Consider the following 17,845-nt stretch of genomic DNA (forward strand, 5'->3'; position numbering starts at 1 on the left):
GTGTTAAGCCAAAGTTTACACAGTGCTGCAGTGCAAACTACGAAAATGTGAATTGCAGAGCGTACCAAAGTGTTGCAATCTAACTGCTCTGTATGGACGCTGCTGGCACAAACGAAAGGTACCTAGTTTGCATTAACATAGTCCTGTTTGAAAGAGGATTCCAATAACATGAATAAGGTACCTTTTAGTTTGTGCCAGCAACGTTCACACGAGGCAGTCAGATCGCAATACTTTGGTGTGCTCTGCAGTTCACCTAGTAGGAGGGAAGCCAGTATCTAAAAAAACAGTTCTACATGATACAAGTAGAATAATCACTTGAGGTTTTGGCTCCAGGATTCTGGTGCCAAAACAGATGAGACCATTCGACTTAATAGTAAAACCCAGGGGTTTAATGGAATTTACTCTCTTGTATCAGATTTTGTTCTGCGATCTTACACACCATGTGTGTTCAACTTATGTCAGAACCAGCCTGTGAACTTGTGTGATTTAAAAATGAGCCTAAATTAAAATCCTGGATCAGAATAACCTCAAGCATTGTAGAATTTTGGATCTGGATTTAGATCAGAGTTTTGGGCCTCATCTGGTTTCATCTCCATCCATATGGTAAAAACACATGCTCTTACCAGTATGAGATCCATTTTATTTTATATAAGAAGGTATTTCATACATATGGTGTTAAATCCTCCAGCTATTCCAGGATCTCAGGAACCTTAGAATGTATAGAATGTGTACTTACTGTGCATGTGTGTAGTCTGGGATTAGGTGCATTGTATATTGAAAAAATAATTTACATGGATAAATAAGTATCTTCCTTTTATTTAATCTTTTGCTGGGTGGAATGAGTGGGAAGAATTTGTAATGCTTAGAAGAAATTCTTTATTAACTTTGTTCCTCCTGTTTGTTGGTTGGGTGGCATTTATTTGCTGTATCATACCATTGGAACCTTGCCACTATAACAGGAAAATTGCACACTGTATCATGTGATCCAGTCACATAATGATTTTTTGTAAATATGGAGTAGGGAGGATATTTACTGACACATAAATCAGGCTGCAGCTACCCAACAGCATTATTTCTATTGCTGCCTTCCTGGGAGGACAAAAGTGACAGGTGATGTTATTAATATCTATCATCAAGTAAATGAGCTGTAGCTTTAGCCTTACCTGTAACAGGAGAAGAAAGATCCATCAGATAGTTACTCAGGTGATTACCATGGAACAGTGATTTATGCCGCTTTGCAGTCAGAGGGAATGGAAGCTGTGTTCTTCCTTTATGCAGAAGAGACACCAAGACTTCACCTGTTTTCCTTTGTGAAGCCCAAACACTTGTAGGAATCTTTTCATTTTATTGAAATGTTTGGCCTCCATTATTGAGGGCATTAATTATCTGTTTACCAGGATCACTCCATTTATAGTAAAAAGTTAATAATTATACTTACTGTAACAATTTAGCAATGATCAAATTTTGTTTAGAGGGTGGTCCCAATAATTAGACTTTATTTAGACCACTGTGAATATCCAGATCTCAATATTTGCCTGTTCAGCCCCCCTGATCTGTACCCCCTATTCTTCAGATTACCCCCTCACCAGATTTTCTTGGGGGTGGGGGGTATCTTCCCAGTGACTTGCAAACTGCCTCCCTCCTCCACCCATGCTTTCATTATTCCAGAATCTTCAGAGGTCCTTGATGACCATTCTGTTTTGAAACTTTAGGGTGTAGGGTGACTTTGCAGGTATCCCTTCCCCCCACTAATTTGAGAAAGATCTGGTAGTAGTGGAAGGGAGGGTAGGCTGCCCATTCTTTGCTCTGAAACAAAGGTGAGCAAGAAATTGTATTAAGCTGCTACTGAGTAGTGGGTAGCTGACTTGTGGGGCCTTGGATAGTTTGGGAACTAAAGAGCAATGAAAACTAAAGGGTAACAAAGGAGGAGTTGGAAATCAAGTATGTGGGGAAAGGGAGGGGAATAGGAGGTAGGTGAAAGACCACGCAGGATGAAGAGGGAAATTAATTGGGGAAAATGGAGAAATGCAGGGAATGATTAAAAAAAACTAATAAAGTGAGCAGAGGTAAGAAATGGAAAAGAAAGAGAAGGCAGAACCAAATACGTGCCACTTTAAGGTTAAGTACATTTCATGTTAATTCCCATTTGCATTTTATGGGTGACTTTTAAGCTATGATAATTTTATGGGTGCTTATTTGCGTTTGGTGTATGTGAGCACAAGTTTCTCTGCAATGTAGGAATTCCTTATTCCAGGGAACTGTTACTCTAGACCTGATTTGACTATGCTATTTTTACGAAGAGAGTTTCAAATATTCACTGTGCTGGCAAAATACTATCAAAAATCAATTCACGTCCTTTATTTTGTCCCCAAAGTTCAAACTAGGGATGTTTTGCAAATAAATAAAAATTCTAATTACACGGAATTACTGCAGCCTGTTTAAGAAAATTTCTAATTTTATAAAACTTCTAATACGTTAAATGATGCAGTTAAAGGGCTACAAAAATCGTATGCATCCTTTTTTCTGTTTCATTCTGCTTGCTTGTGAAAGTAGAGTAGTTTCACCTTTGTTATTGTTAATTTTAACTTGCTGGTCCTAATGTAGCAGCACAACAATTCAAGATTTGCATTGCAAACACGATAGTAAAATTTTTAAATACAAAACTCTTTTAAGTCGAACTTTAAAAAATAATGGAACATTTCTACTGATTACAGTTTTTACGAGCCTTGAATGTTGAGCTTAAATTGACTGAATGTTTAAAAAATGGATATAAGACTTTTTTTTTTTTTTGGTTAAAATGCCATATTTGCCTACATTCTCACCTTAATTCTAGGTATATTTAAATTCCTTTTCATTATAATTTTAATTTAAATGCCAATGCAAGCTAGAATATTTTTAATTGCTGATAATAATATTCGCCAACAGTAACTGTAGCCTGAGTTTGTGGGGCAGAATGTTAAAGCGTTCCTTATTCAAACAGTGGGAGTTTTGACTGAATAAGCATGCAGGATCATGCCTGAGGATCTGTTATATACCCACATATAGTTATGCAGTAATGTGGGAGGATGCACTGGTGGCACCTAGCGGCTGAAACAGAAAATTGCATGGGAAAGTAATGGAGGAGGAAATGCAGAGAGTTCTTCAGAATGCTGAGAATAGTGGAGCCGGTAATGAATATGGGCAAGCAAATGAAGAAAGCACCCTGTTCAGAACTGCAATGAATCAGTGTCATTAGGAGTGAGTGGAGAATCGGTACTGTAGGATGTGCTACATCAGAGGAATGGTAGGTTGCTCATTAGTTTTTAAACTTTCTCTGGTACATTTGTTCTCCAGCAGTTAAGTTTTTTTATTTTAGCCTTATTTTTTACATATTCCTCTATACTCCATTTAATAGTGAGATTTTTTTTACAGTAATTAATGTACTGGCCAAGAAACTTTCCTTATTTTACAGTTCTTCATTATGAATTTTGCTACTTATGATCTTTAGCTTTCAGTTAATAGAGGAGAAGAACTCCTAATTTCGTATTTGATGTTTGGAGAAGCAAACCCTTATGTTTGGAAGGTGGTCTGAAGATCTGTCTGGGAAATTTCTTAAACTGATTGATATAAAAGATTAGTTAACTGGGAAGAAGTAGGCGTGGCATTACTTTAAATTACTTTTAGCTTTATTTCAGGGATATCCTGCAGTTGAGTGAGCTCAGCATTGTTCAGGTACACTGATTCAGGAAAATAGCCTGTGCTTCAGTGCTGTCCTGAATTGGGGTCTAATGCATTGGTCCCATTCCCAAAAGAAATCTCAAACAAAACCACCTAATTCAATGTAGAGCCTAAAAAGAATAGCACCATCGTCTTGAGCATGCACAATCCCTCCTTTCACAATTTTGTGGAATGCTCAGTTTTCAGTTAAGTTGCAGACTTGTCTTTTAGGGCAGCATGTGAAGCTCATCTGTTTAGCCAGGAATGGGTAAGGAGGGCTATAGAGGTGGAGAAAGCTGTTGATTTGGTTTGATATGGTTCTTTTAACGTTTGTAAGTGCACTTAGAGCTTGTCAAAGTTAACTTTTATGTGTAAAATTAAATTTTCTTTGCCATTGTTTGTGGTTGGTATTAGTGGCACTATATTATGCACATACTTTGTTTAAGGCAACATCCTGGAATGTGCATTCTACGGTGACTAATACCTGTTCAATACTTGTGCTTTTTACTCACACTAATGTGAACTCTTTACAATGAATTTTGCTATGTATCACATGCCAAAGGTAGAAGGATGTGTATTGTATTTAGCAAAGCAATTGTGTGCATTGTTCCTTATACAAATATATTTTCCTGTCGGTATGACAATAAATTTCATGTGCTAAGCCATTGTATAAAGTATTTGTAGTGTAAAAAGCAAATTGGCTATCTTTCACATTACTGGGTATGTTACACATTAGAGAGAGATTCTTGCTGTAGTATGTACTGTCTGGAAAACTGAAGTCTGTGCTTATACTTCTGTTATCGCTTGTAATCTTACATATGCTTTCATTTTACCAGACACTAACATACCTAATACACTGCTTAGGGGGATTTTTTTTCCTGCGAATTATACACTAAATTTTCCCCCTGGTTTGTAGACAAGATACAGGAGCATAGCCACTTCATCAGTGAACACATCACTTTTATTTATTTGCTTATTTATAAAAATAAAATCTTCATCCATGTCTGTGGCTTCAGATCAAATTATACAAGATAGAAATCTGTGAGGAAAAATGCTGAGCATAATAATTTCTGGGATGAGTTAGATTCCTTGTCCTGTTAAGCAAGTTGACTGAGTTTCATGGTAAGTGGTTAATTTCATGACCTTGGCATTTGTCATGTCCAAGTGAAAACCTTGAAGAGGTGGGTGGGTAAGACAGATGTTTTAATAATCCATAGCATGCATGTATATGTGTATATTATATCTTGTGTTCTGACTTTTGTAGGAATGCTTGCAGGCTTGTTTTACAAGTGGGTGTTTCCATACGTGAGCTGTCGTTAATCAAATCACATGTGGTGTTACCCTGAAAACAGAATTGGGGTACCCCCAGAATATCTCATCTGTTGCCCCCTCCTGGTCTTACCTAGGGTTCCCTCAAAAACAGATTAATTTAAATATCCTCTAAAAGGTTTTCCTTAAAACAGCCCACCTGTTCACCTTTCTGTTCTCCTATAGTATGGATCACTAGGGTAGCTAAGGAAATTCCTGGAGGACACAGATGCAGCCTTCTGATAAATATTTGATTGACACAAGCAGTATTCTTTTCCAAAACAAGGCACCTTTTTATTTTTATAAACAATAATTCATAATACAGTAGTAATCTAAAAACACAAATCCCTTCAGCAATTTAAAGAGCACCCCAACCACAATAACCTACAGCTGATATGATTCTAAGCGGTTGCACCCTTTAGAGATGACTGGTCTGTCATAGGCTGCTGACACAGTCCTTAAATGATTTAAATCTTATGCATTTCTTTCATTATCAACACACAAACATTTTTATTAGTTCACACATACACATTCTAAGACTATACTGTAATTATAACTGACAAGCTTAATCTGTCTGCTGACACAGGACTCCTGGTGCTACAGCCGCTTGCTGCTGCAGCTGCTGCTTTCTTGCTTGCTTCTTCAGGTCTCCTCTCAACTGCTCTTCTCCAGTCCATTCTCCTCAGCTCCATCTGCACTGTCAGCACCTCAGCTCTGACTTTCTTGGCTGCCCACTGACATACTGCCTTTTATACAGTCATGTCAGACCTTTCTAGACACTTTTTGTAGTGTTTTTTTCTTTTACTACACATTCCATCTTCTTTTTTTTTTCTTTTGCTACTACACATTCATTCACATGGTCACCATTGTTGTTTACCTCAGAGTGTTATGATCTGGTGGATCCCTGCTAATTTACTTTTCCCACCAATTTTATATTCAGTGCTACATGACCTGCAGCTTCCATCTAATGGTGGAGTGACTCTTCCTTATTTAAATTGGAAGCCAGAATTACAAAATGGAGTCTGGGGACTTCAAAACGGAGTTTCTCTGGTATCAGTGTAGAATGCAAGGGTTCTGAAAATGTACTTATGATTTAACTTTTAGCAGAGATGGTAATCTTTAATAGCAGTTAACAGAGATAAAGCAGTTCACAATCATGACACAGTTTTTCCTGATGATAGTGTAGATGGGTTTGCAGGAGTGAATAATGACAATTATGAGTAACAAAGCCTTTGGAAGTACTGCTGTTTGACATGGGAATCACCGAGTACTATATCTGATATATGTAATGAATATGAAAATACAAATATATTGTTTGAGGCTAAAATGCTTATGCTTTTGTCTCTAGCTCACCTAAAACTTTACAAGGAGGGACCACCAGGTGGGTAGAGAGTGTATTTTGTTGTCTGTGTATGTCTAGTCTTTGGTTTCTCTCGTTTCCTTAAAGGCAGTGGGTACCTAATTTATGACTTTTTTTCATAATGCAAAGATTTGAGCTCACAATTAACCAGGCCCCTTGTCGTGCTGCAGAATAAACGGGAAAATTCTAACCTGAGGTTTATCGTGTTCACTAAACCAATTCAGTTTCATCTAGCACGTTACAAGTGTCCCATTAAAATAAGTAGCACTTGGATTAATCTCTCCCATTTGAATACCCATCTCAAAAGGTTCTGTGTCTGAGTGACAAATCTTGCAATTCTAAAATGTTGGAGCCCCCAGGAACAGCATGACAACAGAGAACTGTCACATTTTGTGTATCCTGTGGAACACATTGCTCCTAATTCAGAATAAGAATTTATTTAACTCTGAGAAGGAAACAGTGGCAGTACCTCACCCATTTCAAAGCTGTGTGAAGGCAGTTAGATACCAGTATATAAAATTCTAGCAGAGTTATTCATGAATCAGTGGAGAAGTGTCTGGAAGCAAAAGCAGATTTTAATTGTGCTGTAAGGAAATGAAAGGAACCACTTAACCTATTAATACATAATTATTTCTACTACACTTATCATTTGAGCAATGCTTCTGTCAATTAATTTTAGAGAAGCCTCTTGTACATTGAGGAAATTGCAGTACAAATCCAAGTCACAATGGTAGTCTAGTGATTCATGCATCAAATATGAGCACCTCTGATATTTTATAATGTTCTACAGTACTGAGTGATATAGAAATGACGAGAAATAAAAATATTTCAAACAAAGGCAAAATTATCTGTGGCAGAGAATAAATTCTGTCTGCAAATTTGGCATTAGAAGAATTGCTGAAGGTTTCTGATTATAATTGCAGAAAACTATTGCTCTATAGCTTCATTTGTGTTGATTAAGAGTGACTTTCTTCTAACAATCTTTTTTTTAAACTTTGCTGCAGGAATTCCTAAAAACAAAACCCCTTTTGCCTCTAACATCTAACTTCAAACTGTTTAATCCAGAATAGAAATATGGCCCTTTGTCTCTTTAAAACTAACCAACCTAAAAATCTTTATTTTAAAATTTGCTTTCCATGCTTACATTGTAATTTTATTCATAATTTATATAAAAGAACCACCCACACGCTGTCCTTTTTGAAGTCATTGCAGTTGTGAGATGGAGATATTAAGTGAAACTTTGTGTCAGAGATCCACTTAATACCTCCATGTTGTGGTTATCATCCAATCTGTCATGTTTAAATGCATGCAACATTGCGTCTGGGATGCTTTGAGGCGCAATGACCCTTGACATACTGTTGATGCATTTCTAATCCTTGAAGCCCTGTAATAGGAATTGAAGTCAAGCTGCTTGAAACCTGTTTTGTGTTGTCGTAGTCTCATTTTCTGGAATTTGTAAAAGTATATGTGTAAAATACTATCAGAAACCACTAAAAAAAATTAAAGCACTATCTGTTATGTATTTAAATACTAATAAGGGACCTGCTCTGTGTAAGCTTGAATGTTTGTCTCTTTCACCAACAGAAGTTGATCCAATAAAAGATATTACCTCACCCACCTCATCTCTCTAATATTCTGGGCATAGGCAGCACATATAAGAGATTGGGGGAGGTTAAGCATCCTCCTAAAATGCTATCCATGTGGGGGAGGGGGGCAGGGCAAATACCACAGATAAAGTGTGGGTCACCTCCCTTTGAAGGTGCGCTGCCTTTGGAGCACCAGAAGAGAAGCTCCATGGAAGTGAAGGGGCCACTGGTGCCCAGACCATGGCCCTGCCTGTGCTTTGCTCCAAGGCCCCACCCCGTTTGGCCTCTTCTCCTGAGGTCTGACCCGCCTGTTGCTCACTCCTCTCTGCTATAGAGAGGAGTGGGCGGTGGGCAGGGGCGGCTCTAGACATTTCGCCGCCCCAAGCATGGCGGCATGCCGCAGGAGGCGCTCTGCCGGTTACCGGTCCCACAGCTCCGGTGGACCTCCCGCAGGCATGCCTGCGGAGGGTCTGCTGGTCCCATGGCTCCACCGAAGCCGCAGAACCAGTGGACCCTCCACAGGCACACCTGTGGGAGGTCCACCGGAGCCGCAGGACCAGCGGACCCTCTGCAGGCAAGCCACCGAAGGCTGTCTGCCTGCCGCCCTCCCGGCGACTGGCGGAGTGCCCCCCGCGGCATGCCGCCCCAAGCATGTGCTTGGCATGCTGGGGCCTGGAGTTGCCCCTGGTGGTAGGTAGGGGAAGGCCTCAGGGGAAGAGGAGGAGAGGAGGGGTTGTGGGGGTTGTCCTCAGGGGGAAGAGCTGGTGTCAAGGTTCCTTCCCCACTCTGAACTTTAGGGTACAAATGTGGGGACCTGCATGGACACTTCTAAGCTTAATTACTAGCTTAGATCTGGTATCACTGCCACCATCCCCAAGTGCCCCCTTTTTCCCTGGGTAGTCTTGAGGGACTTCACCAATTCCCTGGTGAACACAGATCCAAACCCCTTGGATCTTAAAACAAGGAGAAATTAACCATCCCCCCTCCTTTCCCCCCACCAGTCCCTGGTGAGTCCAGATCCAATCCCTTTGGATCTAAAAAACAAGGAAAAATCAATCAGGTATTAAGAAAAAAGGCTTTTAATTAAAGAAAAGAAAGGTAAAAGAAAACCCTCTGGGAGAGATTAGCATACCAGCTACTCTCACAGACAACAGATTCAGAACACAGAGGATGTTCCCCTGGGCACAAATTTAGTTCCGCAAAAAAAAACAACCTCAAATACCCAATTTGATTCTACCTCAATTTGCATAAGACAGGCTACAAAGAAATAAACATAAACCTATTTATTCCTTTCTAAAACTTAGTACTCTGATAAGAGGCTGGTTCCTTGATCTTTTTCACTCTGGCTGAAACTGAAACTCTGGAACAAAGGAAAAACTTCCCTCCTTCCTTTTGAAACATCTTGTTCCCCTGTTGGTTCCTCTGATCAGGTGTTAGCTAGGCTAGGTGAACTTTTTAACCCTTTACCTTCTGTTTATGACAGCTGGAGAGGAGCGGGCGACGGGTGGGAGCAGGCCTCAGGGGGAAGAGGCGGAGAGGAGCGGGCAGGGGGCCTCAGGGGAAGATGCAGAGAGGAGTGGGCGAGGGTGCTGTGGGGGCAGGAAGAGGCAGAGAGAGGAGTGGGCAAGGGGACTGCTGGGGTAGGAAGAGGCAGAGAGAGGGTGGGGCATCAAGGGAAGATGAAGAACGGGGGCAGAGTCATGCTCCAGGCGCTGGTGCCCCCCCCCCCACTCCTAGGGAATTTCCAGTGCTCGCATGTTAGCCTCCCCAAACAGAAGACTCATGCACTGCCTGGGATCCTGGGATCAACATAGCTACAACAATCCTGCATATACTAATAGTCTGACAAAATAAAAAAACCCAGAACTATAGTCAAATCAGTACGATAGAAGAGTCTGAACACCCTGAAACCCCTGCAGAACTTGCTTCTTTTAGTTTGATCGCAAGTGTTGTTCTCCTCTTCTTTAATCTAGCCTGGTTCTGAGCCTCTAATTTAAAAAATAATATAGTAGAAGAAGAAAAACTGGAATATCTAAAAATATGAGCAATTAAAAATTTATTAAAAATCTGCATCTTTCCCTTATCTCCCTTTGTCATCCTTGTCATGCTGTCTGGAGTGGCTCATGACCTTGAGTGCCAGGTGCACTCAGGGCAGAGTGTCAAGGAACAGGACATAAACCCCAAACTGACTGTATGTCATGTAATTAGATTTCATCAACCAAGTAACAAGTGTAAACTCCTAACGCACTATAATAGCCTTAATATGGAGTCACAGACAGTCCTCTTGGTCTCTCCGGTCTATCTTGCCACCCATGCATGCCTGCCTTTTGATAGATGGTCCCTTACAGCAAAAATCACAACAATATTCAAGTTACTCCCAGTCCCAAAGGTCAATTGTACCTTAGATCTCTTACCAAAGATAATACTTGTAGCCAATCCTGTACTAAACTAACTCAAGATTTATTAGCTAGGAAAAAGAAATGAGAGTTATTTACAAAGTGAAAGCAGGTAAACATACATACACAAATGAGTTACAGTCTTATATTTGAAAAAGTAATAGACACTGCTGTAATATGCGAGTGCTGTATGTCCATTCAGTCTAATATAAGCTAAGCAGCTTGGGGAACCCCTGCTTATGCTTAGAAATTATGTCCTCTCCAAGTTCCAAGCAGCATAGTGATATTTTTTCTTGACAGGGATGTGACGTTATTGACATAAACTGTGACCGTATAATCTGATTCATATATTGACCTGGGTCTGGGGCTTGGTCCTTTCCAGTTGGGAGAACCTTTTGTTTTTTACTGGGGTATTGGTTTTCATAACCATTCATCCTCATAATGAGTGGCACTGATGGTGATACTGGGAAATTGGAGTGTCTAAGGGAATTGCTTGTATAACATATGGTTAGCAAGTGGGGTAAAATCAAAGCCCTCTCTGTCTGACTGGTTTGGTGTGCTTTAATGGTAAAGGAACCCCAGCCTTGGGCTATAACTGCCCTGCTCTAAGCAATTTGTCCTGAATTGATAGTCTTAGAAGTGTCCCACCCAAGGCAGCATCCTTACAAGGGCTTTTTATCCCCTTCCCCCAGAGCTCAGGCTGATGGGATGACGGTTTGTGCATGTCTGTAGTTCATAGGAGGGGTGGGAAGCAATCAACAAAGTCTTTTGTCCATTGATGTTTCACAGTGGCTTGTCTGATGTCTTTAGGCCTTTCTTGTTGGGGAGGAGATGACACTTCTTTTGGTAAACTAGTATTTCACACTTGGTAATGCTTCTCCCCTACTCTGGCATTTTGCAGTTTTAGCAAACACTTTAATATTACCTTAAACCTAGCATACAGAGATTATAATTAAGGCCTTGGCTACACTGGAGAGTTGCAGCGCTGGTAGTGGCTTTATAGCGCTGCAACTTAGTCCCCGTCCACACTGGCAAGCCACATACAGCGCTGTATCTCCCTGGCTATAGCGCTGGTTGTACTCCACATGGATGAGAGGAATAAAGAGAACAGCACTGGTGCTGCAGTGCTGGAGTGCCAGTGTAAACAGTGATTAATCTTACTACGCTGTAACTGAGCTCCGGAATTTTCACATAATGCTTTTAACTAAAGAACTCTCTTCGTTTTGTTATGATGCCTCTCTGTTTTGTTGTGAACTTGGGGCTCCAGGAGCTGTCTATCTAAAAAACAAACACAGCTACTGTTCGCTGGAGCAGAGGCAGGCAGGGAATGTCCACAGCTAGTGTTTGCTTGAGGAAAGAAACAGCATGGCGGGGGCGGGGGGGCTCGGAGTCCGTAGGAGCAGCTGCTTATCTGGTCTGAAGGCTATTTGCATTTAAGAGTGAATGAGAGAGGGGTGGGGGAAATGGTCAGAATTTGCAAGGCAGGGTGCTGACACAGTGTCAGCTCCAAAAATCCACTCACTCTCTCTCCCCCACGCTCCCTGTCACACTCCACTCCACCCCCCTCTTTTGAAAAGCACGTTGCAGCCACTTGAACGCTGGGATAGCTGCCCATAATGCACCACTCCCAACACCGCTGCAAATGCTGCAAATGTGGCCACATTGCAGCGCTTTCCCTACACAGCTGTAGAAAGACAGCTTTAACTCCCAGCGCTGTACAGCTGCAAGTGTAGCCAACCCTAAGACTAATACATGCAGCATCCTACAAGAATTTCATACAGTTTGAACACTAAACACATTCTCATAACTCTAATATCTATTTTAACAATACTAACACACAGGAGAGCCAAGTTGCTTTCCAGCTATGCATTTTCCAGTCTTTAGTGAGGCCTGGGGGTCTTGGCATGGGCTATCACCTGGTCTGCCAGCATCACAATCTCTTTGCTGGTAAGCTCCTGGGGAAATGGGCCTCTCTTTTTATTTGTCTTTGAAGTGCCATGTATACTTAATATACTGTACAAATAATTCATAATTATACACAAATGTTACAGTATCACAGCTCAAGATGAGCAAAGTGATGAAGACCTAGGATTTCTGAACATCCTGTCTCTTGGTGGACTGGTAGGCTCTAATCCTCAATTATGTAAAGTGGAGCTCTGTTTGCAGACATGAGCCCTATTGACTTTGAAGTTAATATATAAAGCCCTACAAAATGTTCTGGCAATTTATCTGTTAGAATTTGTTGAATGTAGCTTTTTGTTGTCAATGCGATATGATACTTTAAGTACTATTTGTCATTACTTTCAATATTTATATTTTTGCACAAACTGATGAGTTTCTCAAATTCATTTTAATTTAGTAAAACAAAGGTAACTGTTTAAGTTGGCTTTCTGTCTCACTGAAGGCAGATAAACAACATTTTCATAGCTGGCATGTTTTTCTTTCCCTTTCTTTTTGGGAGAGGAGAGTAGAGGGGAAGAGGATGGGAGCTTCCTAGGATTCTTTGGAGTCTTGCTGATTATTACTTGGTTTCTTTGATTTCCTTTGCAGTCTTCATCCTCAAAGTACTCATTCTGTGGGAACTATTTGAACTCGTTAAGAGGACTGAGGCCATGTCTACATCTAAAATTTTGCAGCGCTGGTTGTTACAGCTGTATTAGTACAGCTGTATAGGGCCAGCGCTGCAGAGTGGCCACACTTACAGCAACCAGCGCTACAAGTGGTGTTAGATGTGGCCACACTGCAGCGCTGTTGGGCGGCTTCAAGGGAGGTTCGGGGAACGCGAGAGCAAACCACGGGGAAGCTGGTCTCCTTTCCCGGTTTGCTCTCTCGTTCCCCGAACCCCCGAGCAAGCAGGTCTCCTTCCCTGCGGTTTGCTGGGTGGTTCGGGGAACGCGAGAGCAAACCGCGGCGAAGCTGGTCTCCTTCCCCGGTTTGCTCTCGCGTTCCCCGAACCCCCGAGCAAGCAGATCTCCTTCCCTGCGGTTTGCAGGGTGGTTCGGCGAACGCGAGAGCAAACCGGGAAAGGAGACCAGCTTCGCCGCGGTTTGCTCTCGCGTTCCCCGAACCACCCAGCAAACCGCAGGGAAGGAGACCTGCTTGCTCGGGGGTTGGGGGAACGAGAGAGCAAACCGGGAAAGGAGACCAGCTTCGCCGCGGTTTGCTCTTGCGTTCCCCGAACAAGCAGGTCTCCTTCCCTGCGGTTTGCAGGGTGGTTCGGGGAACGCGAGAGCAAACCGCGGCGAAGCTGGTCTCCTTCCCCGGTTTGCTCTCGCGTTCGCCGAACCACCCAGCAAACCGCAGGGAAGGAGACCTGCTTGTTCGGGGAACGCGAGAGCAAACCGGGGAAGGAGACCAGCTTCGCCGCGGTTTGCTCTCGCGTTCCCGGAAACCCCCTGCAAACCGCAGGGAAGGAGACCTGCTTGCTCGGGGTTCGGGGAACGCGAGAGCAAACCGGGGAAGGAGACCAGCTTGATTACCAGAGGCTTCCTCAGGTATGCTGGGATACCTGCTTATTCCACGGAGGTCAAGAAAAGCGCTGGTAAGTGTCTATACTTGATTACCAGCGCTGGATCACCAGCGCTGGATCCTCTACACCCGAGACAAAACGGGAGTACGGCCAGCGCTGCAAACAGGGAGTTGCAGCGCTGGTGGTGCCCTGCAGATGTGTACACCTCCTAAGTTGCAGCGCTGTAACTCCCTCACCAGCGCTGCAACTTTCTGATGTAGACAAGCCCTGAATGTGCCTCCCTTAAGAGCCTGTTGATCCCTCCTCTTGTATGGGGATGACACTCTGTATCTCCATTTCTTTCAGCCAAGTGAGAGCATTTGAAAGTCCTTCTGTCAAGGTGAGACAAGGTTGTGACTGAGAGGAATCTGGTTAAAGCCCAGTCTGGAGGGGATGGCAGGTTGGGCGTAGCAAACAAACAAAGGATATAGACAAGGATATAGCAGCCCCTCCGATTTTGTTCAGCATTGATTATCTGAGCTCACCATTTGAGGGTCTTGTTGCTCCCACTTTCCTTTGGAAGATTGACTAGCAGTAGTAACCCAAACGGCTTTCTCCCATCTCCTCTGGTTCAGAGGTTGTGACCTTTATTCTTGGATGCAGATCTTGCTACCATAATTCATGCATCTGTCAGCTCAAGTTTTAGTGGATGGGGCTACACCTTAGATCTATTTTGAAGCTAACTCTATTGCAGAATGAGGATGTTTGCAGGGTATTCCACTGTGAGCACATGACACCAGGGTTCTTTCTACCTGTTGGTTTTCAGGTAGAGTTTAAGGAGTGATTTTGAAGACTTTTATGGCTTGAGGCCTCCCAGTCTGAGAGACCACCTTTATCTCTGGACAGTACTGCTGTAGTTGTGCTAATTGAGATGTGGGGTCTCCATTAGTATATAGGAAGGAGAATTTCTGATAGGATGTTTTCTGTGTAGAGCCTTTAGTTTTGGAATTCACTGCTGACTTGAACTAAAGTAGCCTGAATTTGCTGCTGTCACAGGTATACTGCATAGCCTCTCTATTGGAGCATGTGTTTGGGGATGAGGGAAATATGTGTGATGATCTATGTCATGAGGCTAAATGCCTTTATGAGATCTGAGACAACAAGATTTTGAACATGGAGTGTCTTAGCAGCTAAAACCACATAGGAAATTTTAGTTAAAATATAACCTAAGCGAGGATTTGGCTAGGCTCTATGTGGTAACAGCTGCACATTTATGAAAAGGGCTGTGATATGGTCATAGGTGGTCAAGACCTCAGTTGTACCAGTCAGATGAAAGGTATATCTGTAGCTAAGCAGTCACTAAGACCTTACTGGGAGGTGGTACTTCTTTTTCTGTTCAGCATTTAGAAAAAGATGTTTTGTGTTTCTAGTTATGTAAAATACAATTTTTTTTCTAAATATTTATTAAAAATCAATCACTAAATAAATTGCAGTCCAGTAGAGGTAGAATAAGGCCCAAATTGAAAACCTGAACCACTCCATACTTGAGGATATTTGGAGCAGAATCTCATTGTTGTACCTAATTTCTCGCTTTTAATTGAAAAATCCTAGCCTGTACTAGGCCTGCCCTGGACAGTGTTATTTACATATGTCTTTTTGGCTAATTCGTTATTTATTGTCAGATCCAATGCAATATGTCCATGGGATTCTGGAAAGCTGTACAAGACACCTGCTATTTGTGGGAATTGTCATTTTCTGCATAAGAAGACATGCTTGTTAGTTTTCCATCTAAACCAATTTACACTTCTTCACTTAAATCTTTATACGGACTAGATAATTCAAGCTTAAAACAATCTGACAGCAATATTTATTTGTTGGAAATATTCTGCACATCCTGAATCTGTCAAAGAGCTGGAAGTAAATGTTGTATGAAAATTACATATTCTCAGAGATTGTCAGAAAGTTCCAGAAAATTTCAGACTATAGTATTGTTAATATAGCTGGTCAAAATATTCAGCTAGAAAACTGTTCTGTTTGACATTGCCAATTCTTTGAAGTCTAAAACACCAATTTCAACAAATTACTGCTGGAAACCAGGGAGGAACCCTATGGAATCCTGCCACGCAGGTTTCAAACTCTGACTAATATCCTGCCAGTTCACCTGCCTGGCTCCTGGGCAGCCCACTTGCTGGGCTCTTGGAGAACCTGGGCTTCCAAGTTTATGGCTCCTCAGCTGCTTTGTAGCTTGCCTAGTGGACTGCCCTTGGAGCTAGGGCTTCCAAGGAACCCTTGTTCGATGGGGAACCGGGTGTCTGGCTCTGCACCTGGCCATCTCCCTGAGCTACTCTCCTGGAGGGCAGGCAGTCAGCTATTCTGTAAAAAATTGCAAAAAAAGTCTGTCCTTAAATCAGCTATTGTCTTCTGAGAACTTTACAAATATCTAAAAAGCAATTCAGAGATGATCCAAGAATTTTCTTTTTCTTTGCATTTTCTCCTTTCTGTCATTTAATGACATCTGAATTTTAGGCAGTGGAGGATGGGGAAAATAAGTGAAGCTATTTTGCTAAGCTTCGTACACAACCCAAGTTCTTCCCATTTGTGATGCCAAAGTGCGATAATATTCACAATAGATTGTGCAGATCTCCATAAGATCATCTTCCCTGTGCACTTTAATCAGCAGTGAAATTATTTAGATTATTGGCAGGTAAATATTCATAGGACTTCAGAGTTAACACTTCACTGAGGTGAAGAGTGCCATTTTACTCTTAGAACTCTTGTTTCAGGCTGCCTGCTTATCACTGTAGACACCACTCCTTTGATTTGATATCCAGTTTACATTTTGAACGTTTTCTTCTTCATGACCGTAAAGACTAGACACTATATTATTATTTGTTTTGTTTTTAAAAATATGTAGATCCTGAACCAGAGGATAGTAGCTGCAAAAGTAGTGGTCTGCAGACTCCGCCCTCCCCAGTCCATGATCCAGCCCAAGCTGACACACTCATTTTTAGAACATTGGGGTTTGGATTTCCTAGTTTAGAATTACCCTAACCAGAGGTCTCAGTATTACCCATAAAATTGTCAGCTGTGTGGCCTAGAGGCCACCCTTGTCCTGGATCTTCAGGGTGTTTGTTGTTGGTGAGTTCAAACAAACAATTTCTATTCACTTCTAAAGGGGACCAACAATACAAGAAGATAATAGTATTGTATACATTTATTTTTTGATAACTAATATTCTAAATGCATATAGAAATTGGGTGCAATCCCATGTTGTTATAATTAACCTTTTAGTCACAAGATTAGTTCTTAAGAGCTATAATTTATAGCAAAATACAGTTAATTGATAATATCCCTATTGTTTTTAGATTAATAGTGTTTGTCCTTTGTCCCAGCCCCAGTTTAGAACCCACAGGAATAAGATACAACATTGATATCTGGTAACTGCATATCTAAACTGAATCGGTATGCCAATGTGTTTTTCTGTGTAACTTTCTCTAGCATAGGTGACTCAGCACAGTCAACTTTTGCACAAAGAAAGGCATACATCAGAAAAGTACACTAAATCCATACATCCTGTTTCCCATATGCTTTTTTGACTGATTGCTACGCAGATAGAATGATAAGTAATAAAACACCCCAACCGTATTTTGTATTGCTTGTTATGAGTGAGGAAGAAAGTACATTGACACTGCAGTTATGGATTGAACCATTATATCGGCATCTTTTTTAAAGTAATTCTACATACTGCTGTTGAAGGTGCTGTTCATAACATGAGCATTTCTTCTCTCAACCCATTTTCATCATAGACAGTGCTTTCTCTTCTTCAAACACTAGATGTCTATGACATGTATACCTGATGTTTTCTTTATTTGTTTAAAAATGTGTAAGCCTTCTGTTGACCATAGTTCTTTTGCTAATCAACCACCCATTTCTGATTGCCCATTTCTGGTTTTTTAATTACACTTCTAACAGTAACTCTCAAGATTGTTTTTCAGTTTTTTATGTCAGAGCACAGAGCCAACTTTCTCTATGTAATTCATGCACTTTACAT

The 17,845-nt window shown here is 41.4% G+C and overlaps 1 protein-coding gene across 5 annotated transcripts in view; it reads left to right on the forward strand.

The window, feature by feature from the left end:
* The window catches only part of FMN1 (formin 1), a 362,805-nt gene that overhangs the window by 117,273 nt on the left and 227,687 nt on the right, over nt 1-17,845 (forward strand). For 3 of the 5 annotated variants that reach the window (XM_050954781.1, XM_050954782.1, XM_050954784.1), the window contains one exon: nt 6,353-6,385. The exons of the other annotated variants lie outside the window; for them this stretch is intronic. In XM_050954781.1, the coding sequence (XP_050810738.1) occupies nt 6,353-6,385 (33 nt within the window). The remainder of the gene's footprint in view (nt 1-6,352; nt 6,386-17,845) is intronic. 5 annotated transcript variants of the gene reach the window in all.

This window comes from Gopherus flavomarginatus, chromosome 5 (assembly GCF_025201925.1).
Source record: "Gopherus flavomarginatus isolate rGopFla2 chromosome 5, rGopFla2.mat.asm, whole genome shotgun sequence".
Lineage (NCBI taxonomy): Eukaryota > Metazoa > Chordata > Testudines > Testudinidae > Gopherus > Gopherus flavomarginatus.